Here is a 19738-nt window from a genome sequence, read left to right as displayed (position 1 = left end):
ACTGATCCAGCCTATTCTCAAAATCTGCAAATTATATCATTGCTTTTAAAAAAATGTTGGTTTTGCTTTAGTTTGTTGGTGTGTTTTTTTCGTTTTTGGCATCAACTACTTGCAAAAAAAGAGAAGGCATTGCATTAAACAAGCTTGTATGTCTTCAATGGCGTCGACGAGTACTCACATAGTCTCTTCGTCTTCTTCTTCAACATCTCCACGGGGATATGATGTTTTCCTCAGTTTTTACGGGAAAGACACTCGCAAGAGTTTTACGGATCATTTATATACTGCTTTGATTCAGAGAGGCATTCTCATTTTTAGAGACAATGAAAAGCTCGAGCGAGGAAAATATGTTTCTAAGGAGCTCTTGAAAGCAATACAAGAATCCATGTACGCGATCCTTGTTATCTCTCCAAACTATGCTTCCTCTAGATGGTGTCTCATAGAACTTTCCAAGATTCTCGAATGTATGAGAGGCACGGGGAGAATTTTGCCCATTTTTTACCATGTGGATCCTTCCGACGTAAGAAACCAGACGGGGACTTTTGCAGAAGCTTTTGGTAGGAATGAAAAAGATCCCAAGGTTGACAATCAGATGATGCAAAAGTGGAGAGCTGCTTTGAGAGAAGTGGGCAATATCTCCGGATGGCATCTACATGATGGGTAACATTAACGTCTTTTCTAATTCTTTTAGTGTGAGTAATAAGTTGAAAATTTCTGCAAAATAATCAAATTTTGTTTGAAATTAGTGTCACCATCATAATTTTGCTACACTAAAACTTGCGGAGTCTCTCATGGATTAACATGACAAATTTTATTTAATTTCCTCGTCAAACAGAATGACAGCAACTTAATTTCTATTTGTTTGCACTTTGGGAAAATTTAATTTCTGCCAACTTCTCCAATTAAAGAAATTTCTATTCGTTTTTTTTTTCCTCACCAACAATCCTATATATATATATATATATATATATATGTGTGTGTGTGTGTGTATTTTTCTAGTGGCAGAAGCATCGATCTTTCTTATCCTTTATATATATATATATTTCTTTTTCTTTTGGGTCTAGCTAAATCATATATTGACATCATCATCTTCATCATAAAAAGATTTCGTAGAAAAAGTACCACAAGCAACAATGACCTCATGAAGAATTTGAATATATATATATATATATATAGCTAAAGTAATTAACATAGTAACGAGATTTATAACAAAAAATAAAATTGAACACTACTCATAACAAATCAAGAACACATAACAACGGTGACATGGTCAAATTACATCTTACTAATAAACAATATTTGGAGGGAGTTAAAATCCATAAATTTTGGATTAAAATGCCATTTGGCGTTTCTAATTAATCATCCACACAACCATATATGACCATGGACAATGAATAATCTTTTTAGCCTCTATCATTGTCTCACAAATTTACATTTCCTGCATAATTGCATTGGTTAACAAAATCAGCATTATCTAGTAAACATATTTAGGAAAAACTTCACTTACCACCTTGATATTTCATAACATTTGTAATCATACCCTTAAAAAGTGTCAATTTAGGGTAACAATCTTTTAGAAGTTTGTAATGCTAACATTCCTATCCAAATTCATCGTTAAATTCTAACGGAGAAAGTAAAATCTCCAAAATAACTAGTTTAATTCAAGGTATTTTTGTAAATTTTGTAAACATCTTTGAGTGTTTTGGGAATTTTACTCATCAAATAACTGAATGAAGTTTTCCCACATATTGCAAAAGTGGTGAAAGATCAAGGGTGGTAACTGAAGTTTTTCCATATATTTAATTGATCTATTTGTGATATCTTTATATAATTTTGAAATTAAAAAAAAATAAAAATAAAAATAAAAACTGTGGAAAAGGGAATACAAGAAGCATACCAATAATCAAAGATAAAATTAGGCACACTTAACCATTGAACTTTTTATAGTCTAGTGAAAAGCACAAGGCTTTTTATTAGACCATACGAGGAACCAAGCTAATCAAACCTTAATTGTGGTGCTACATCATAAATTAAGATTTTTTTTTTTCATTTCTTTGCTGAATGAAGCTCAACATTGTACAATATTATTAAGCGTGTTGACTCTCCATGGCTATATTGGCCCATCTTTTCTACAGGCACGAATCAATAGTTGTCAAAGAAATTAGTAGAAGGATACTTAATGGATTGACTCGTAACTTCTCAAATTTTTTCAAGGGTTTTGTTGGAATAGAATCTCGTGTGGAGGAAATGATGACCTTACTTAGTATGGGATTTGATGATGTTCGCCTTTTAGGGATTTATGGAATGGGTGGAGTTGGGAAGACAACTCTGTCAAAAATCATTTATGAAAGAGTTTCTCATCAATTTGAAGCTAGTTGTTATATTGCTAATATCAGAGAAGAAACCAGAACTCATGGTTTACTTTATTTACAAAAACAACTTATTTATGATATTCTCATGGAAAGAGAAATAAATATACGGAATGACTATGGGGCAAGCAGAGTGATAGCGAGCAGTCTACAAAGTAAAAAGGTTTTTATTGTTCTTGACAATGTGGATGGAGTAAAACAACTAGAAGCATTAGCAGGGAGCCATGATTGGTTTGGTCCAGGGAGTAGAATCATTATAACAAGCAGAGATCGACATTTGCTAAACATTTTTGTTGATAAAACCTATGAGGTTAAGAAGCTGAATGATGCTGAAGCTTTACAACTCTTTAGTTGGAAAGCCTTCAAGAAATCCCATCCTGAAGAAAATTATGTGCAATTGTCTATGGATATTGTGAATTATGCTCAAGGCCTTCCAATAGCTCTTGAAGTTTTTGGTTCCTTCTTATTTGGTAGAAGAATGGATGCATGGAAAAGTGCCAAAGATTTACTAAAAGAATATCCTAACGCAGAAATTTTGGATATACTTGAAATAAGTTTTAATGGATTGGAGGAATTGCAGAAACAATTGTTTTTAGATATTGCATGTTTCTTCAATGGAGCATACATACATGGGACCATACACAAACTAGAAAGTTTTGGTTACCATCCCAACATCAATATCGAAGTTCTTGTGGACAAATCTCTCATAACCATCAAAGAGGATAGTTTGAGGATGCATGATTTGTTACAAAAAATGGGTCAAGAAATAGTTTCTTGCAAATCTACTAAGAAGCTTGGTGAACGTAGTAGATTGTGGCATTATGAGGATGTCCTTCACGTATTGAAAAATGATACTGTAAGTGGATTATTCTAGATACAAACATAGAGAAATATATTTTTTATGCTGATTATTTTAAGCATTTGTAAAATATTTCCACCACACTAATTTAATTTTTCTTGGTTAATAGGGAACTGATGCAATTAAAGGCATTGCCCTAAATTTTTGTGTACATAAACAAGAGCGACTAAATGTTGAAGCCTTCTCAAAGATGAAAGAATTGAAAATGCTTCAAATTAACCCTCTATACTATACAATGCTGGAATGGCATGGAGATCCTTCGAATTTCATGCTAAGCAATGAGTTATGCATTATGGAATGGTTGGGATATCCTTTAGAATCCTTGCCGGCCAGTTTCCAATCAAACAAGCTTGTTGAGCTCACAATGCCTAATAGCTGCATCAAACAATTGTGGGATGGAAGGAAGGTAAGATTTTGGCTTCTACAAATGTATTTTCTTCTTCCTTTTAATCTTGTTCATTTTATCTAACTATTTATTGGTCTTCTATAACAGAATTTTGACAAATTGAAATGTATTTGCCTGAGCTACTCTAAAAATTTAATCAAAACACCAGACTTGAGTGGAGTCCCAAATCTTGAGCAACTAGAGCTTGAGTCTTGTACAAGTTTGTGTAAAGTCCACCCGTCCATTGGATTTCTTAAACGGCTTAAATGTTTGTATCTACGAGGTTGTGAACGTCTTAAGAGACTTCCTGACGAGATGATCAGCTTATCGTCTCTTGTATGTCTCGATATATCTCATTGCTCAAGACTAAAGAAAATCCCAAAGAACCTGTTGAGTGGCATAGAATGTCTAAAGGGCCTTTATGTAGGTGGAAGTGCTACAAGGAAACTTGCGATAGGTAGTGGACCAAATCCCATGATAAGTCTTTTGCTCCCAAATTCATTCTCATGTTTAAGCTCTTTAAGAGAACTAGATTTGAGTTATCTTAACCTATCAGATGGAGCAATTCCTAGTGATCTTAATTGCTTATCCTCACTTTGTTCTTTAAAGCTAAGTGGGAACAAATTTACAAGAATACCATACAGTGCTTGGCAACTTTCCAGTCTTGAAACGCTAGATTTGAGTTATTGCAACCTATCAGACGGAGCAATTCCTAGTGATCTTAATTGCTTATCCTCACTTTCTAATTTAAATTTGTCTGGGAACAAATTTACGAGAATACCATACAGTGTTTGGCAACTTTCGAATCTTCTATGTCTATATTTGAGTTATTGCAACCTATTGGATGGAGCGATCTCCAATGATCTTAGTTGCCTATCCTCACTTTCTTCTTTAAGTCTGAGTGGGAACAAATTTACGAGAATACCAGATAGTCTGGCTCAACTTTCTAGCCTTTATGCACTTGAGTTGGATGATTGTCATCGGCTTCAAGTATTGCCCAAGCTTCCATTAAATTTAACAGAATTGAGTGTAAGAAATTGTCCAGCGCTGAAGTTGTTTTATAATAAGCAAATGGAGATGTGGGGGAGTTCAAATGAAAAATTAAGGAGCATTGATGGATCTTTTGTGCAAGCTTATATTGATTATGATGGAAAACCCTTCAAGATCTTCCATTTGCATCCACAAAGTCTTTTATGGAGTGAAGTTCGTGTGAGTCTCTTATATATTGATCCCTTTTTTAACACATGCACTAACTTAAGTTATTATATTGTTTTGTAATATATAGCTTAACATTTTTCTCTCTTGGGTTTTTATTTTACAGTTGGAAGGTTTTTATCCTATAGTGTGCGGCCCTGCGTTGATGGGATCAGGAATCCCAGAGTGGTTCAACGATAAAAACACTAATTCGTTTGGAACAATTCAATTGCATTCAGATTTGGGCTCAGATATGGAGTGGAAGGGGTATGCTCTTTTTATTGTTTATGAATTTCATGAGCCTCACAGTACTCGTCCAAGAAAGAGCAGAAAACGAAAGGTGGATAAGCGGAAGGGGAATTCGAATTCTACAGCATTCGATGGTAGTAATAGTAATTTTCCCTACTTTGTTTGTCAATTTCAAGTCAATGGAATTGATGTTAAAAAACCCTTTGTCCTTTGTGCCCCTGGAGTCCCTTCTGTTGAACGAAACGGATTTTGGGTGTATATACCAGCTGACTTGTTATTACTGAGAAGTTTGGAGAATAGATGTGGATCCATTAAGGCTTCAATTACAACAGACAACCTGAATGTTGAGGTAAAGGAGTGTGGGGCGCGTTTAGTACGCCATGATGAGCATGATTTTTCCGAGTTGTTCCAACTTCTCAACACCATTTCTCCACGTGCTTTGGGTTTCAAAAGTTATGAGAATTATTTTTCTCTTTTGTACAAACATTTTTGGCCATTTCTCATCGTCAACGGCCCTATTAAATGTAATGTTGTCCCTATTGAATGTAATGTTGTAGCATATGAATCAATTGGGTCGGTTTATGCTCAGGCTCCTTTGAAAGAAATCCATGGTGTAAAATTAGCCTCATAGGAAACAGGTTAATGGGCATTAAGGGAAAACAAAAAACGTTGACGTTTCCATCCCAAAGGATTAGAGGCGAACTGACAAAGAAAAGGAGAAGATAAGCGCACGAATGACGAGCGAACACAGAGGCACCTCAATCCGCAGCTCTACAACTTGGATACTGTACAAGAGTTCTAGTGGTGCGTTTCTAATTTTACCCATTCTCTCTCTCTCTCTCTCTCTCTCTCTCTCTCTCGTCTATTTGATTTTAGGCTTATTTTTTTATATTTGGTGATTTTTTTTCTTGTTTTGGTGTTGATGGTGATATGGGTTTGTGTTGCTATTTTCCTCTTTCTTCATTCGTTTCTTTCTGTTTCGTTGCTCACAAAGTTTCTAGGAATTCAAAGTATTTTAAGTTTTCTTAGATTTAAGACAATGATAATATTCTGATTTTTCGATGTCTTTTTTTTTTTCCTCGTGTTTCTCTCTGTTAATTCTTTCTTTGTTTATTTTATTTATTATTGTCAAATTTCTCGAACCAGCTCAATAAACTTCCCTGGTTCCAACTTCCATGTCATTTACTTTCTTCGTTTTCTTTTACAAAGTGTGACATTCAGCATTAGTACCTGGTTCCAACTTCCATGTCATTTACTTTCTTAGTTTTCTTTTACAAAGTGTGACATTCAGCATTAGTACCTGGTTTTTAATAAAATGTCTCTATGGTGCTTTTTGGGTGTTCTTATTGCGAATAGAGCATAAAAGAAGTCTTTGGCGGTATTCCAGCACTCTTTGGTGAGTCTTTAGATGCCATTCCTCAGTTTCTTAAGCCACTTCCTGAAATCTTGTTGCTAAAAACCCCTGTCAAGCTTCTTTAAGACTTTTGCATTCAAAAAATGATTGCCAAAATGCCAATTCACTCTACTGCTATGCAGATGTTAAAACTTCCAAAAAAAATAATGGAGAAATTTGGATTATGTTAAATAAAAAACTAAATCGGAGCTAAATCACCTAATAAGCTAGTCTGTTCATACCAATGTGTTGTAGCTCAAATTGCATCTTCTACCATTGTCAATGGGTGTATGTGCCTAACTTACAGATAAAAAAAGAAGAAGCAATTTTTGTCATCATAGTCCCTTATGCATTTCTTTCTTCTCTATTATATATATTACAGATGCTTTTGCTTGTGCCATATGATTCACGGTTTTAGATTGTTAAAGTAGTGATTTATATTGGAAAGAGTATGAACTGGTACTGGCAGTAGATTTATAAAGGTAGTTGCAGGATGTTGGTTTTCTATGGTATGCCTTGTTGGCCAGATCATTTATATTGGTCGGCTTCTTGTTCACTGATCTGGTAGTGTAATTAGATTAAATTTTTTGGAAAACCAGAAAATAGGATATGTGAATAACTTAATATGGATACATGGTGAAGTAGGTTGTACTCATACTGTTATGTATTTTTACTTTTTGTTAACATATGGATTTAATTTTTGTCTTTGCTTTTGTTGGCTAGGCTTGGGACTAAGAGATATTTTGAAACCTGATTTGATAATGCCATTCATCCACACATTGCCATTAGAACATCATTTAGCATCAGACTTACCTGAGGTATACAATAGTCTGGAGTTCCTATTTCCATTGGTGCTTTACCTTAAGACTCCAATGTACAAGTTTTACTGCTTATAACATGCAGGGCTAATGGACTCTGGAGGATGTATTGGAGTTGCTGTAGAGTCTACCTTGCTGCCAACAAGTAGATTCATTCACTTATATATGATTTGAATCCCCACCTGCTGTGACTCTGTCATTCATGTCATACTGGTAACTCTTATAATTTTAATATATAAGTCAAATTCTTCATCTTCATCATGTTTGCTTGTTTACACAATTTTCCATATCAAATCATTGCCAAGTTTTGAATTACTGCCAGTGTAGGAGAAGGCATATAGGTTTGGGTTATTTGTTTGTTGTTAGCAAGGTGATGTTGAGAACAGTCCTTGACACCATAGGATACTTTCACTTGTTTGTCAAAAAGAGCTTTTGTTGGATCCAAACATGTGAAGGGCTGATGCTGGTTTTATTTTCTGTCTTCACAATTCATTACTTAGAGAAGAAAAGGGCTTTATATTACCATATTTATGAGGGGTTTTATTTAAGGGTTAAATACTAAATTAGTCCCTAGGGTTTCACAACTTTATTTTTTCCCCCTTGGGTTTTCATTTTTATCACAGGAGGTCCCTGTGGTTTTGATAAGTGACCAAATTAATCCATCCGTTAGTTGACCGTTAGTTGACCGTTAAACTGGACACGTGGACCAATCAGACGTCGACATGTGGCACATATATTAATTTTTTTTTTTAATTTTTTTTTAATTAAAAAAAATGTTTTTTTTTTAAAAAAATATATTAAAAAAAAAAAAAAAAAAAAAAAATCGGAAAAAACTGGGGGTGGCCGAGCCACCCCCTTGGCAATTTGGGGGTGGCTCGGCCACCCCCTTTGGCCATGGGGGTGGCCAGGCCACCCCCATCTGGCCGGATGGGGGTGGCCGAGCCACCCCCAGTGGGAACCGGGGGTGGTTTCGGCCACCCCCTTGGGGCCCAAGGGGGTGGCCGAGCCACCCCCTGGTGCCCAGGGGGTGGCTCGGCCACCCCCATCCGGCCAGATGGGGGTGGCCTGGCCACCCCCATGGCCAAAGGGGGTGGCCGAGCCACCCCCAAATTGCCAAGGGGGTGGCCAGTTTTTTCCGATTTTTCTTTTTTTTTTTTTTTTTTTTTAATATATTTTTTTTAATTTTTTTTTTAAAAAAAAACATTTTTTTTAATTAAAAAAAAATTAATATATGTGCCACATGTCGACGTCTGATTGGTCCACGTGTCCAGTTTAACGGTCAACTAACGGATGGACTAATTTGGTCACTTATCAAAACCACAGGGACCTCCTGTGATAAAAATGAAAACCCAAGGGGGAAAAAATAAAGTTGTGAAACCCTAGGGACTAATTTAGTATTTAACCCTTTATTTAATCATAGTTTGGTTTATCCACTCATTAACTCATGGTTATTTTGTCTTTCCTCTTTTTTTACAGACAAATTCATTCTGTTGTCTATTCTAATGCTGGTGCTCTTAAGTTTGTAATAGTTGGATCTAGGGCCCCCTTCCTTGAATTTAAAATTTTGTATTGAGCATTTGTTCTTGTCGGTAAAAAAATGGGGCATTTGTGTTCTTGTGAATGTTATTAATCTCAAATTCTTAAGAATTTTAGGTAAGGTTATATGATATATAATAAATAGTCCTTCTCATGATATATATATATATATATATACAAAATTAGAGAAGTTAATTTTTATAAGTTTATAAATAAAAATAAATTTATGCAATTAACTCAAAATAATAAAATCTTAACAATAATTAAATAACTAAGATTAACATGGATTTAAAGAAACGAAAACATAAACAAAAGAATGATTAAGTTAATTAAGCAACTCATTAACAATAAAAAAAAAATGGAAGTAATCACTCAAGTTTGACTCGTATTTCAAACAAAATTAAACAAATTAACTTTAAGCATTTAATACCCGACTCGATTACGGTCCTAAATGCACACCATCTTTAACTGTTAAACCTCATGACATGATACAATATTAATCCCAGAAGAAAACATAGTACATGTCAAATTTTAACGTAATAAGGAATGTTAGGTTTGGATATTCTAGTGAGAGTAGTGTGTGATAAAAGAATTGGGATATGCTACTTCATGCTTAGATACCACCGATGTTCACACTACTTTCAACTAAAATATTCCATTAAAATGGAATATTCCATTAAAAGATTCCTCTGAGAAAACCTCTCCAATTTTGATTTACAATTTGTTTTTTTTTTCTTCTCTCACTGGGACACGCCACATCGACAGCACGTGCAACGCTAAAACATAATGTCGTCTCCCGCCTTCTTTATTTCCATTTTCATTTCTCGTCTCTGAAACTTTGATCTGCGCTTCACCTCCTTCAATCTCAGGTGCTTTTCAACTCTTCCCTCTCTGAAACTTTGAGCGGAAAATGGCTAGACTCTGGAAAAGTTTGTAGTGAGTAGTGACATTGAAAATTCAATTTTGCTTTCTGTTTTTCTTGAAGATCGAGGGTTATTTATTGGGTTGGATTAAATTTATATTTTTTCTGCTGAAGAAGGTTTTAAAGGGAGGATCCAAGCTACAAACCGGAGCAACAATAATAGCAAACAGAAGGCCAACAAAAATGCCGATTCCTCAGAGCCTTCACAGGATTTCCACAAAAGTTAGAAAAATAATTTTATGTAATAAACATTACAGGCTGAGAGTTCAAGATAGTCAAAATCCATGCAACCCCTGCGCTGATACCTTAGAAAAACCAGCCACCATCTACAAGTCAAAAGAGAGAGAAAGGGGGATCAGACGAATTAACCATAACATTTGGAGGCCCCTCAAACTCAAAACACAAGAGGTGTCAGGTATGCAGCTAATTACAATTTAAAACAACCATTTTCTTCTTGCTGGGATGATTGAGTTGAAAGATGTTAATCAGCAAAATCTGCCTTATATTCCTTCAGGGAAGGTTTCCAAAGCAGCAGTTGTGTTGCTGATGGGTCTTCTGGGAATGGTTTATCAGGCAAAGAAGCTCCTCCCTCCAGAAACTAGTGGGGCAGCGGAGCATTCTCCTGTCACCTCATCAAGAATCAGACTTAAAGATGGAAGGTACCTGGCTTACAGAGAGAGAGGCGTCCCCAAGGAAAAAGCTAAATACAAGATCATTCTTGTGCACGGCCTTGGAAGCTCCAAAGAGATGAATTTTCTGGCACCCCAAGTACATACTTCAATCTCTCTCATAACCCTTCTTCATGAGAATTTGACCCTTTAAAACATTTTCAGTTGGGTTGCATCTAGGTTATTCTAGGTAGAAAATTAGATACAAATATGGTTGATATTGGTCAAATGAATTATTTAATTGAAATGGAAGGTGGATTAATGGAAAACAAGGTTCGAACTCAGGACCTTCGATCGCTCTAATGCCATATATAAACCAAGATTTACTGTTATTGAAATTTCCTCACTTGATTGATAGTGGAAACTTTCGGTAAGTATTAATAGTAGATTTCTGTAACACTTCGAATTCGATGATAGTTAGTAGTTACAAGATAAATGTAAATACAAATTACAACTTCATCTTATCTTTATCAGTTTGGTTATCTCTTATACCCAGTTACCATTCTTCACACGAATGAATCTAAAGGAAAAGCACTGTAAAAGGGCCTGAATGCAATTTCAGTCACACACTCGTGTGCATATCAAGAGGTGCCATACAATCTATGCTTTTAGAGATCCTTTATTTATTTTTGTTTGTTTAACCATCACCACAATTCATACATATATGCATGGTTTTCAAGAATCCTAATATACTCTTACCTGTCAAGGAAGCAATACTGTGTCAGTTTATTCTATCAAAAGATATAGTCTTGTAAAATTTCAAATGAGGTGAATTTCACAATGCTTTAGTTTCCAGGAACTAATAGATGAGTTGGGCATATATTTTCTTCTATTTGATCGAGCTGGATACGGAGAAAGTGATCCGGACCCAAAGCGCACAGTAAAGAGTGAAGCACATGATATTCAAGAACTTGCTGATCAATTACAGTTGGGATCCAAGTTTTATGTTGTTGGAGTCTCAATGGGATCATACTCCACATGGAGTTGTCTTAAATACATACCAGACAGGCAAAACACTCTCTTCAATTCTAGTTTCATTTGTTTTTTTTCCTGCTCAGTCATGTCAAGACCCAATTTTTACATTTTACCTCAAAACCATTTTCCAGGCTAGCAGGTGTGGCTTTTGTAGTCCCTGTTGTGAATTACCGGTGGCCTTCTCTCCCTGATAGTTTGATTAGGGAGGACCATCGGTGGAAACTTGTGCAGTGGTCTATCAGGTTTGCAAATTATGCTCCTGGATTGCTATATTGGTGGGTGACTCAAAAATGGCTCCCTTCAACTTCTACCCTAGAAAGAAACCCAATATTCTTTAATGACAGAGATATAGATATTTTGAAGACTATATCAGGGTTTGCAATGCTCACCCAGGTAATTAAAATGTTCCATCTGCAAAAAAACATGAAGGAAAAAGGTTTTTGGTGCTATTCAAAATTTCTGCTAAACAATGTTTAAGCATATAACATATATATCAGAGAGTTCAAAATCCATACAAAGAAGTATTGTGTTTCATGGAGATTGTAATAAAGGCTCTGTTTCAACCTACAGGATAAGTTACGAGAACGAGGTGTTTTTGATACTCTCCGTCGTGACTTTATGCTGGCTTTTGGAAAATGGGAATTTGATCCAATGGATCTAAGCAATCCATACCCTCAAAATGAAAGCTCTGTGCACATATGGCAAGGTTATGAAGATAAGGTTGTGCCTTTTCAGCTTCAAAGATTTGTTTCAGGAAAACTACCCTGGATTCGGTACCATGAAGTTCCAGATGGTGGACATTTGATTGTGTATTACAATGGTGTATGCGAGGCCATTTTAAGGGCGCTTTTGCTTGGAGAGGAGCAAGTTTCATATAGACCGAGTACAGCCAAAGTTTTACCTTAAAGTTGTCACAGCTTCTTCTGATCATCCAAATTGTTGATTGTGTAGGTAATTGAATTTGTTTTTTCAGAAATTGACACATATGTACATTACATTTGTTACTGGAAATTTGAAAGGTATAGTCCCTGTTTCTGTACATGGTATCCATTTCTTTGATTTGTCAATATCCATTTCTTAGATTTGTCAGAGACTCACAGTAGCATATATATATTGACATTAAAGAGAATCATGATCTGGTCAAATTATATTATAAGATCGTACAGATTTTATTGAAAGCATAGCACTGACAACAACCTAATTGAGACATAAGCATCAACTGCATCATTTTTCTAGCTAGGATCTGGCTTGGACACAAACAGATGGATCATGGAAAACCAGCAGCAATAAAGAAAAATGCGTGAGTGGAAAGAAGTCATTCAAAGATTTAAGAGTTGAACGGCTGTTACATAGCATATATGACAATTGACAAAGAAGATTTAACTCATAGTATGAAGGAGATTTTAGTTATAATATAAACCAAGTGAAAGTGTCTGACCATATTCTTGGGATTGATTTAACATCCAGAATGCTTTGATTGGTAGGTACCTGGTGAGATACAATGTAGGCAGAGTGCTATATAATAAATTTATAGAACGTTCTCACCGTTTGAAGTTGATATTGAAATCATTGAAAGAAAAAGGAGTAAACGTCACTAATTAAGAACTTAAATCAAACTGATAAAGCATCTAACTATATATAAGACCACCAAGTATACAAATGAAAAGTGTTCAAAATCAATGCTTAGCATAAGTCAAAAAGAGGGGAAAAAAATGTTTTTGTGGATATCGTATAGGCTAGGAGCCAAGAATTCCGTATTGACTTTTGGCAATTAGGGTTCTAAAATCCTCCTTGTTTACTGCTTTTTCTGCGATGACATTGTTCTCCTCTCATTTCTAGGCCTGCAATATCTTTGATCTTCCACAGTGATGCTTATTTTCTCCTCTTCTCTTAGGGAAAGTTTGCCCCATAACCTCTCCAACTCCTCTGCCATGTATTGAATCATTTGTTGTGCGTCGTCACCTTTGATAAATCCTTCACACAAAGCCTCTAAAAATGTCTTAAAAAATCTCTCATGTAATCTTATTATTTAATTATATATACACGTATAACCAGAACGGAACTAGGATTTCTCGGGAGGAGGGAAAGCATGAACGAAGGATTAAGACTAATTTTGATATGGGTAATTTTTAGGCCAAAAAAATAAGCCATATATATTTTAAGCTCAAATTTCAAAATGGCAGGGACCATCGACCATGGCTATCCAGTCCCCCCTAATTCCGTCATATAAGTGTGATTGATTGAATCTCACATGATAATAGTCACAAGTAATTGATATAACATTAGTATACCAAAATCTATAAACATAATTTTTTTTAAAAAAAAATTAAGATGATGTAACAATCCAAAGAAAAAGCACTAGCTATATCTGCTTTATCATCCTAAAAAAACTTGTCAATTTAGAGCTTTCTTAGAATTTCTTATAGAACCTAGTTTCACTTACTAACTATGTAACGCACCAGTCTCATATTGAAAGATGAGAAACAGCCCACATATAGTGGGAGGTTTGTAAAGATAGTAATGAGTGTTAGGGTGTGTTTGGAATTGCAATTTTGCAAGAATAATTTGCGTTTCTAAAAGATATCACAAAACGTAAGGCGCTTGGCATTGCGATTTAAAAAGCACTTAATATAAAATAGAAAAAAAAAAAAATCTGCGATTCTATAAGCAGGTTAGTGGGTGTTTATTTAAAAAGTCGCGAATTTAAACCAAAATCATGATTTCACATAACAAATATTTGATAAAAAAATATTTTTAACATGTTTTACCAAATGGCTTTACGATTTTAAAAAATAGCGAATTCAAAAACACAATTTTTAAAAATGTAATTTTTAAAATCGCACGTATTGAAACCGCAATCCCGAACAAACCCTTAAGTCTCACACTGCCTAATTACTAGGTGAAACGAGGCTTTATAAGGAATTTTAATGAAGCTTCAAATTGATTAGTTATTTTAGGGTGATAGCACAAATGTAACTAGTGTTTTTTTCTCAGTCGTTACAAATTAGATAATATAGTGCTTAACACTTATGACTATCTTTATAAACCGTCTGTTTTATGTGGGTGATTGATGCCCATATCTGAGATTGGATTTTTTTTTTTTTTTGTTGGTTTTTGTTACTTTCTTCTTTAAGGTATACAATGAAACGTGCAACAGTTGCATCTTTTGTTAAAATTCCTACAGTTTTAACTTTCTTTTCACTATATATATATATATATATATATTTTTTTTTTTCCTTTCCTTTTCTATTTCTAGCTGCCAAATTCGAACAAATGGACATTGCACATGTCTCATCTTCTGTCCATTCAATTCAAGTCAATTCTACGATTCCTAGGTGTTTCCAAATTAAGTGCTTCAGAGGAATGATAAATTTAAATTCTTAAAGAGTTGTCCTTGAAGAGTATGGGTCTGTGAAAATAAATCTACTATATATATCAAAGTCCAACCTCAATTATTTGTGGTTTGATATTGGGTAGCAGCATCTTTACAGTGTGGAGTGTGGGTCATAGGCTCATCATCTTACTACACATATTACTACATATTTGGATTTTTTTCTGACCAATTTTTGACTCTCTTTTTTCCTCTCTTCTATATATATATATATTACAAAAGGTGAAAAAAAAAAAAAAAAGATTAAAAGAAATTTGGCATTGTCACTCTGGCATTGTCACTCTTTTGTGATTGATAAGGTAGTTTGGCTAGCCAAACCTTGTCCAAAATGATATGGTCGGCCACTCTCATTTTGTCCAACGTGCTTTTTACAAAATAAAATTTATATTTTTAATTTTTAAGGAATATTAAAAACTCATCTAAATATTTTTAAGCGTGTTGACGTGAATCTTCGTTAAAAGAATTGACGGAATTTGGACGTAAGGACCAACTTGATATTTAGATTTACAACAAGTACTACATGTTACACTTTTTAAAACCGAGATTTTGATTTCAATCCAAACCTTTAAAAGCGTAAATTATTTTCAGAGTTTTAAGTTTATTCTTCTCGCACCCTCTCGAAGTTCATTCCCAGTTACCGTCGGAAGTCGCTAGAGATCGCCGCCAAAGGAATATACCATGGTCTTCTCATGACCACCTGTGACGTACATACATGTTTTTGTTCTCTCAATGGTCAGTGCACATCTGGCAGCACGTGCGCACGGTAAAACATAAATGTTCCTGTGACGTATAAATATCGTCTCCCTCCCGCTTTGTTTACATTTTTACTCTTTTGTCTCCGAAGCTTTGCGCGATTGATCTGCGCTTCACCCCCTTGAATCCCAGGTACTTTTTTCCACTCTTCGCTCTCCACTTAGCGCATTCTATCTACTTTCTCTTTAATTTCATTGAAACTCCTCCCGCTTTGAATTTTATTTCCCTCCACCTAGGGTTGCAAATTTTGAAATAAAATTTTGAAAAACGGGAAAATTTGAGCCAAAATGGCTGTATAAGGTGTGGAAAAGTTTGTTGTGATACTGAGAATTCACTTCTTCTTTTTGGGTTTGTCTTATTTTCTTGACAATCGAGGGATATATTATATGATGAGGGTGGTGGGGGTGTTGGCTTTGCTTGTTGCCGTTTTTGGAGTGGTTATGGTTGTTTGGTTTTAAAATACTTTCCTGTTTGTTCGAGTAATTAAGTTGGTTTTATGTCAATTCATGGAAAGCATTAAAATTTGATGTTTGGGTCCTAGGGAAAAGGAGTTCAAGGTGGGGATTGGGTGGAGTTTGACTTTTAAGCTTTTATGTTATTTTTCTTCTGGAATATGAGATTTCAACTAAACCAACCTAGCCAAGTTGTTGTATATGGGTCAACTGTGCTGGCTTTCTTGACTATTGTTAGTGGTAGCCTGAATTAAACAGTAGTCTTCTCTAGTATTCTGAATTTGTCCTAGTGTTTATTGTTGGTTACTTCATTACCTGTGCATTTTTAGTAACAAACTTTGGAGGGTAGTCAATACAATGCTCATTATCTGGTTGCATCATTTTGTTATGGCAGGAAGAGATTCAAGTTGATTTGGGAAGAGGGTCTGGGGTCTGTCAGCCGGATCTACCTTTTATTCCTTCAGGAATGGTTTCCAAAACGGCTGTGGTCTTGCTGATGGGTCTCTTGGGAATGGTTTTTCAGGCAACACAACTCCCCCCTCCACAAACTACTAGGGCAGCAGAGCATTCTCCTGTAACCTCATTAAGAATCAGGCTCAAAGATGGAAGGTACTTGGCTTACAGAGAGAGAGGTATCCCCAAAGAAAAAGCTAAATACAAGATCATTCTTGTGCATGGCCTCGGAAGCTCCAAAGAGATGAACTTTCTGGCACCCCAAGTACATTCATAAATCTCTCTTTCCAACCTCCTTTATGAGAATCTGAAGCTTGAAAATATTCTCAGTTGGATTGTTTATAGGTAGAAAATTAGATTGTTAACTGTCTGCAGTTGAATGAATACTGGTAGAAAACTCTTGAAACTACTGGAAATTGTTCACTAAACATATACCAAACCCAGTTACTATTCGTGTCACGAAATAATCTAAAGGAAAAAGCACTGTAAAAGGGCCTGAAAGCAATTTTAATCACACACTCATGCGCATATCAAGAGGTTTCATACAATCTATGCTTTTAAAGATCCTTTATTTATTTCGGTTTGTTGAGACATCATCATAATTCATATGTATATATATGCCTGGTTTACAAGAATCCTGATATAATCAAGGAAGAAATAATATGTCCGTTCAATATACTAAAAGATATAGCCCTGTAAAATTTCAAATGAGGTGAATTTCACACTGCTTTAGTTTCCCAGGAACTAATAGATGAATTGGGCATATATTTTCTACTATTTGATCGAGCGGGATACGGAGAAAGTGATCCGGACCCAAAGCGCACGGTAAAGGGTGAAGCGCTTGATATTCAAGAACTTGCTGATCAATTACAGCTAGGATCCCAGTTTTATGTGATTGGAGTCTCAATGGGATCATACTCCACATGGAGTTGTCTCAAATATATACCAGACAGGCAAAACACTCTCCTCACTTCTAGTTTCGTGGTTTATGTTTTTTTTAATGCTCAGTCATGTCAAGACCCTATTGTTACATCTTACATCAAAACCATTTTCCAGGTTAGCAGGTGTGGCTTTTGTAGTCCCAACTGTGAATTACTGGTGGCCTTCTCTACCTGATAGTTTGATTAGGGAAGACTATAGGAGGAAACTTCTGCAGTGGTCAATCTGGTTTGCAAATTATGCTCCTGGACTAGTCTACTGGTGGGCAACTCAAAAATGGCTTCCTTCAACTTCTGGCCTGGAAAGAAACCCATTATTCTTCAATGACCGAGATATAGATATTTTGAAGACTATATCAGGATTCCCAATGCTCACCAAGGTAATTAAAATGTCCATTCGCACAAAAGTTGGAAGGAAAAAGGTCCTTGGTCTTATAGTTAAGTTATTCAAAATTTCTGCTAAACAATGCATAGGTATATAACATATATATCAGAGAGCCCAAATTCCATACCAAGAAGTTGTGTTTCATGGAGATTGTGATAAAGTTTTTGTTTGAACCTACAGGATAAGTTACGAGAACGAGGTGTTTTTGATACTCTCCGCCGTGACTTTATGCTAGCTTTTGGAAAATGGGGTTTTGATCCAATGGATCTTAGCAATCCATACCCTCAAAATGAAAGCTCCGTGCACATATGGCAAGGTTATGAGGATAAGGTTGTGCCCTTTGAGCTTCAAAGATTTGTTTCAGGAAAGCTACCTTGGATTCGATACCATGAAGTTCCAGATGGTGGACATTTGCTTGTGTATTACTCTAGTGTATGTGAGGCCATTTTAAGGGCGCTTTTGCTTCGAGAGGAACCAGTTTCATATAGACCTAGAACAGCCAGAGATTGGTATTAAAGTTGTCTCCACTTTACAAAGAATACTTAAAGGTGATTGATTTGTTTTTTTGTTTTTTTTTAATGTTTTGGTTTTAATTCATAATTTTCAGAGATTGGCAAATATGTACATTACATTTGTTACTGGAAATTTAAAAGGTATAATCCTTGTTTGTGTACATTTTATGCATAAAGACCTACTTCACCTATTGAGCCAAAGTGACGTCCCTAAATTGTAATAGTACCTCGGATATGTAGGACTGATGTGATCCCAGAGTTTTAGAAATTTAGATTTACCAACGAGAGATAGGTTTGCATACTTGATTGAATTTCTTTGATGTTGAATTTGAACTTAGTTAGGAAGTTTCAGAACTTGGTGCACTTTGTAAATTAAAAAATGTTGAAGAATTTTAATATTGGCCAAAGGCTCTATGCTTTCTGCAAGTATTAGAATAGAAGTATGGGGTCATTTAGGGGGAACAATTGAATTGAAACAGACTTTCAACACCCAGGTCAATTAAGATTATGGATGTCTGAATTCTTTGGTGATTGCAGGAGAAGAAGCTGCTACCAACCAGTATGGTATTGCAAGGAATTGAAGACCACAATGATGCACTGGCACCAATATGGTACAAAAAGGCAAAATGATGGGCTCCAAATTGGTTGTTAAAGCTCATGTCCTACAATTTTCCCATAACCATAATACCTATCCAATTTCAAAGCAAACAGAAGGAATATTAGCTCCGATTATTCTACTAAAAGATTCTGATAGTGTATTCATTTCTTAGATTTGTCAGAGTTGCACATATTGACATTAAAGAGAATCATGAATTTGTCAAAATTATTATTAATAGATAATACAAATTTTATTGATAGCTTAGCAATGATTATAATTCAATTGAGATATTTACAAGCATCAACTGCATCATTTTTCTAGCTAGGATTTGGCTTGGACACAAAGAGAGGGCACCAAGCAGCAAGGCAGAAAAATGGCTGTGTGGAATCGAAGCTTCACCAAATAAGTTATATAGCATGTATGCTAATTGACAATGAAGATTTAGATCATTGTATGAAGGAGATTTTTCTGGTAGCCAACGATTTGAAATTATCTTGTATACCAAACACAGGCCTAACAATAAAAGCAACAAAGCACAATGAATGTATATAGAAATCTATTTATTATATAAGTAAAACAAGCTGTATTATATGCTTTCGTCCATGACAAAGCCTTTAACATGCTATTAAAAATCTCTCAATTAATCGCATTATTGAACATGCATGAGTGCACGTAAATGATTAAGAGTTTGTTTATGATTGCGTTGGAAAATAAAGCTTTTGTCTATAAAAAGAAGTCTGAAAATAGCTTTTTTATTTTTAAGCTTTTCCAAAATATAGTTTTGAGCCTTTTTATATAGGAAAAAAAGTCAAAAAGTGTTTAAATGTTTTTTTCTTTTTTTTTTACCAAATGGACCTATTTTTACTTGGCACAACTTTTTATGTACTAAAA

General features: G+C 35.1%; 3 protein-coding genes across 3 annotated transcripts; all 3 read left to right on the top strand.

Annotated features, from left to right (window-relative positions):
• Positions 1-23: 23 nt before the first annotated feature.
• LOC132163437 (TMV resistance protein N) lies at positions 24-5684 on the top strand. The gene is made up of 5 exons (XM_088519217.1): positions 24-657; positions 2133-3222; positions 3335-3631; positions 3719-4819; positions 4932-5684. Exons 1-5 carry the CDS (start codon positions 149-151, stop codon positions 5682-5684), a joined length of 3750 nt encoding a protein of 1249 aa, XP_088375343.1. The 5' UTR covers positions 24-148.
• Positions 5685-9905: 4221 nt separating this feature from the next.
• Positions 9906-12451, top strand: LOC132164687 (uncharacterized). Its single transcript, XM_059575235.2, has 5 exons — positions 9906-10137; positions 10237-10490; positions 11187-11398; positions 11497-11758; positions 11936-12451. The coding sequence occupies exons 1-5, from the start codon at positions 9906-9908 to the stop codon at positions 12269-12271; spliced, it is 1296 nt and encodes a 431-aa protein (XP_059431218.2). The 3' UTR covers positions 12272-12451.
• Positions 12452-15544: 3093 nt separating this feature from the next.
• On the top strand, positions 15545-19106 carry LOC132163805 (uncharacterized). The gene is made up of 6 exons (XM_059574176.2): positions 15545-15641; positions 16356-16679; positions 17156-17367; positions 17471-17732; positions 17918-18285; positions 18787-19106. Exons 2-5 carry the CDS (start codon positions 16428-16430, stop codon positions 18251-18253), a joined length of 1062 nt encoding a protein of 353 aa, XP_059430159.1. The 5' UTR covers positions 15545-15641; positions 16356-16427; the 3' UTR covers positions 18254-18285; positions 18787-19106.
• Positions 19107-19738: the final 632 nt, after the last annotated feature.

The sequence above is a fragment of the Corylus avellana genome, chromosome 8 (assembly GCF_965113065.1).
Source record: "Corylus avellana chromosome 8, dhCorAvel1.hap1.2, whole genome shotgun sequence".
Classification (NCBI taxonomy): Eukaryota; Viridiplantae; Streptophyta; class Magnoliopsida; order Fagales; family Betulaceae; genus Corylus; species Corylus avellana.
The sequence above is the reverse complement of the archived record's forward strand: the minus strand, read 5'-3'. Positions and strand labels throughout refer to the sequence as shown.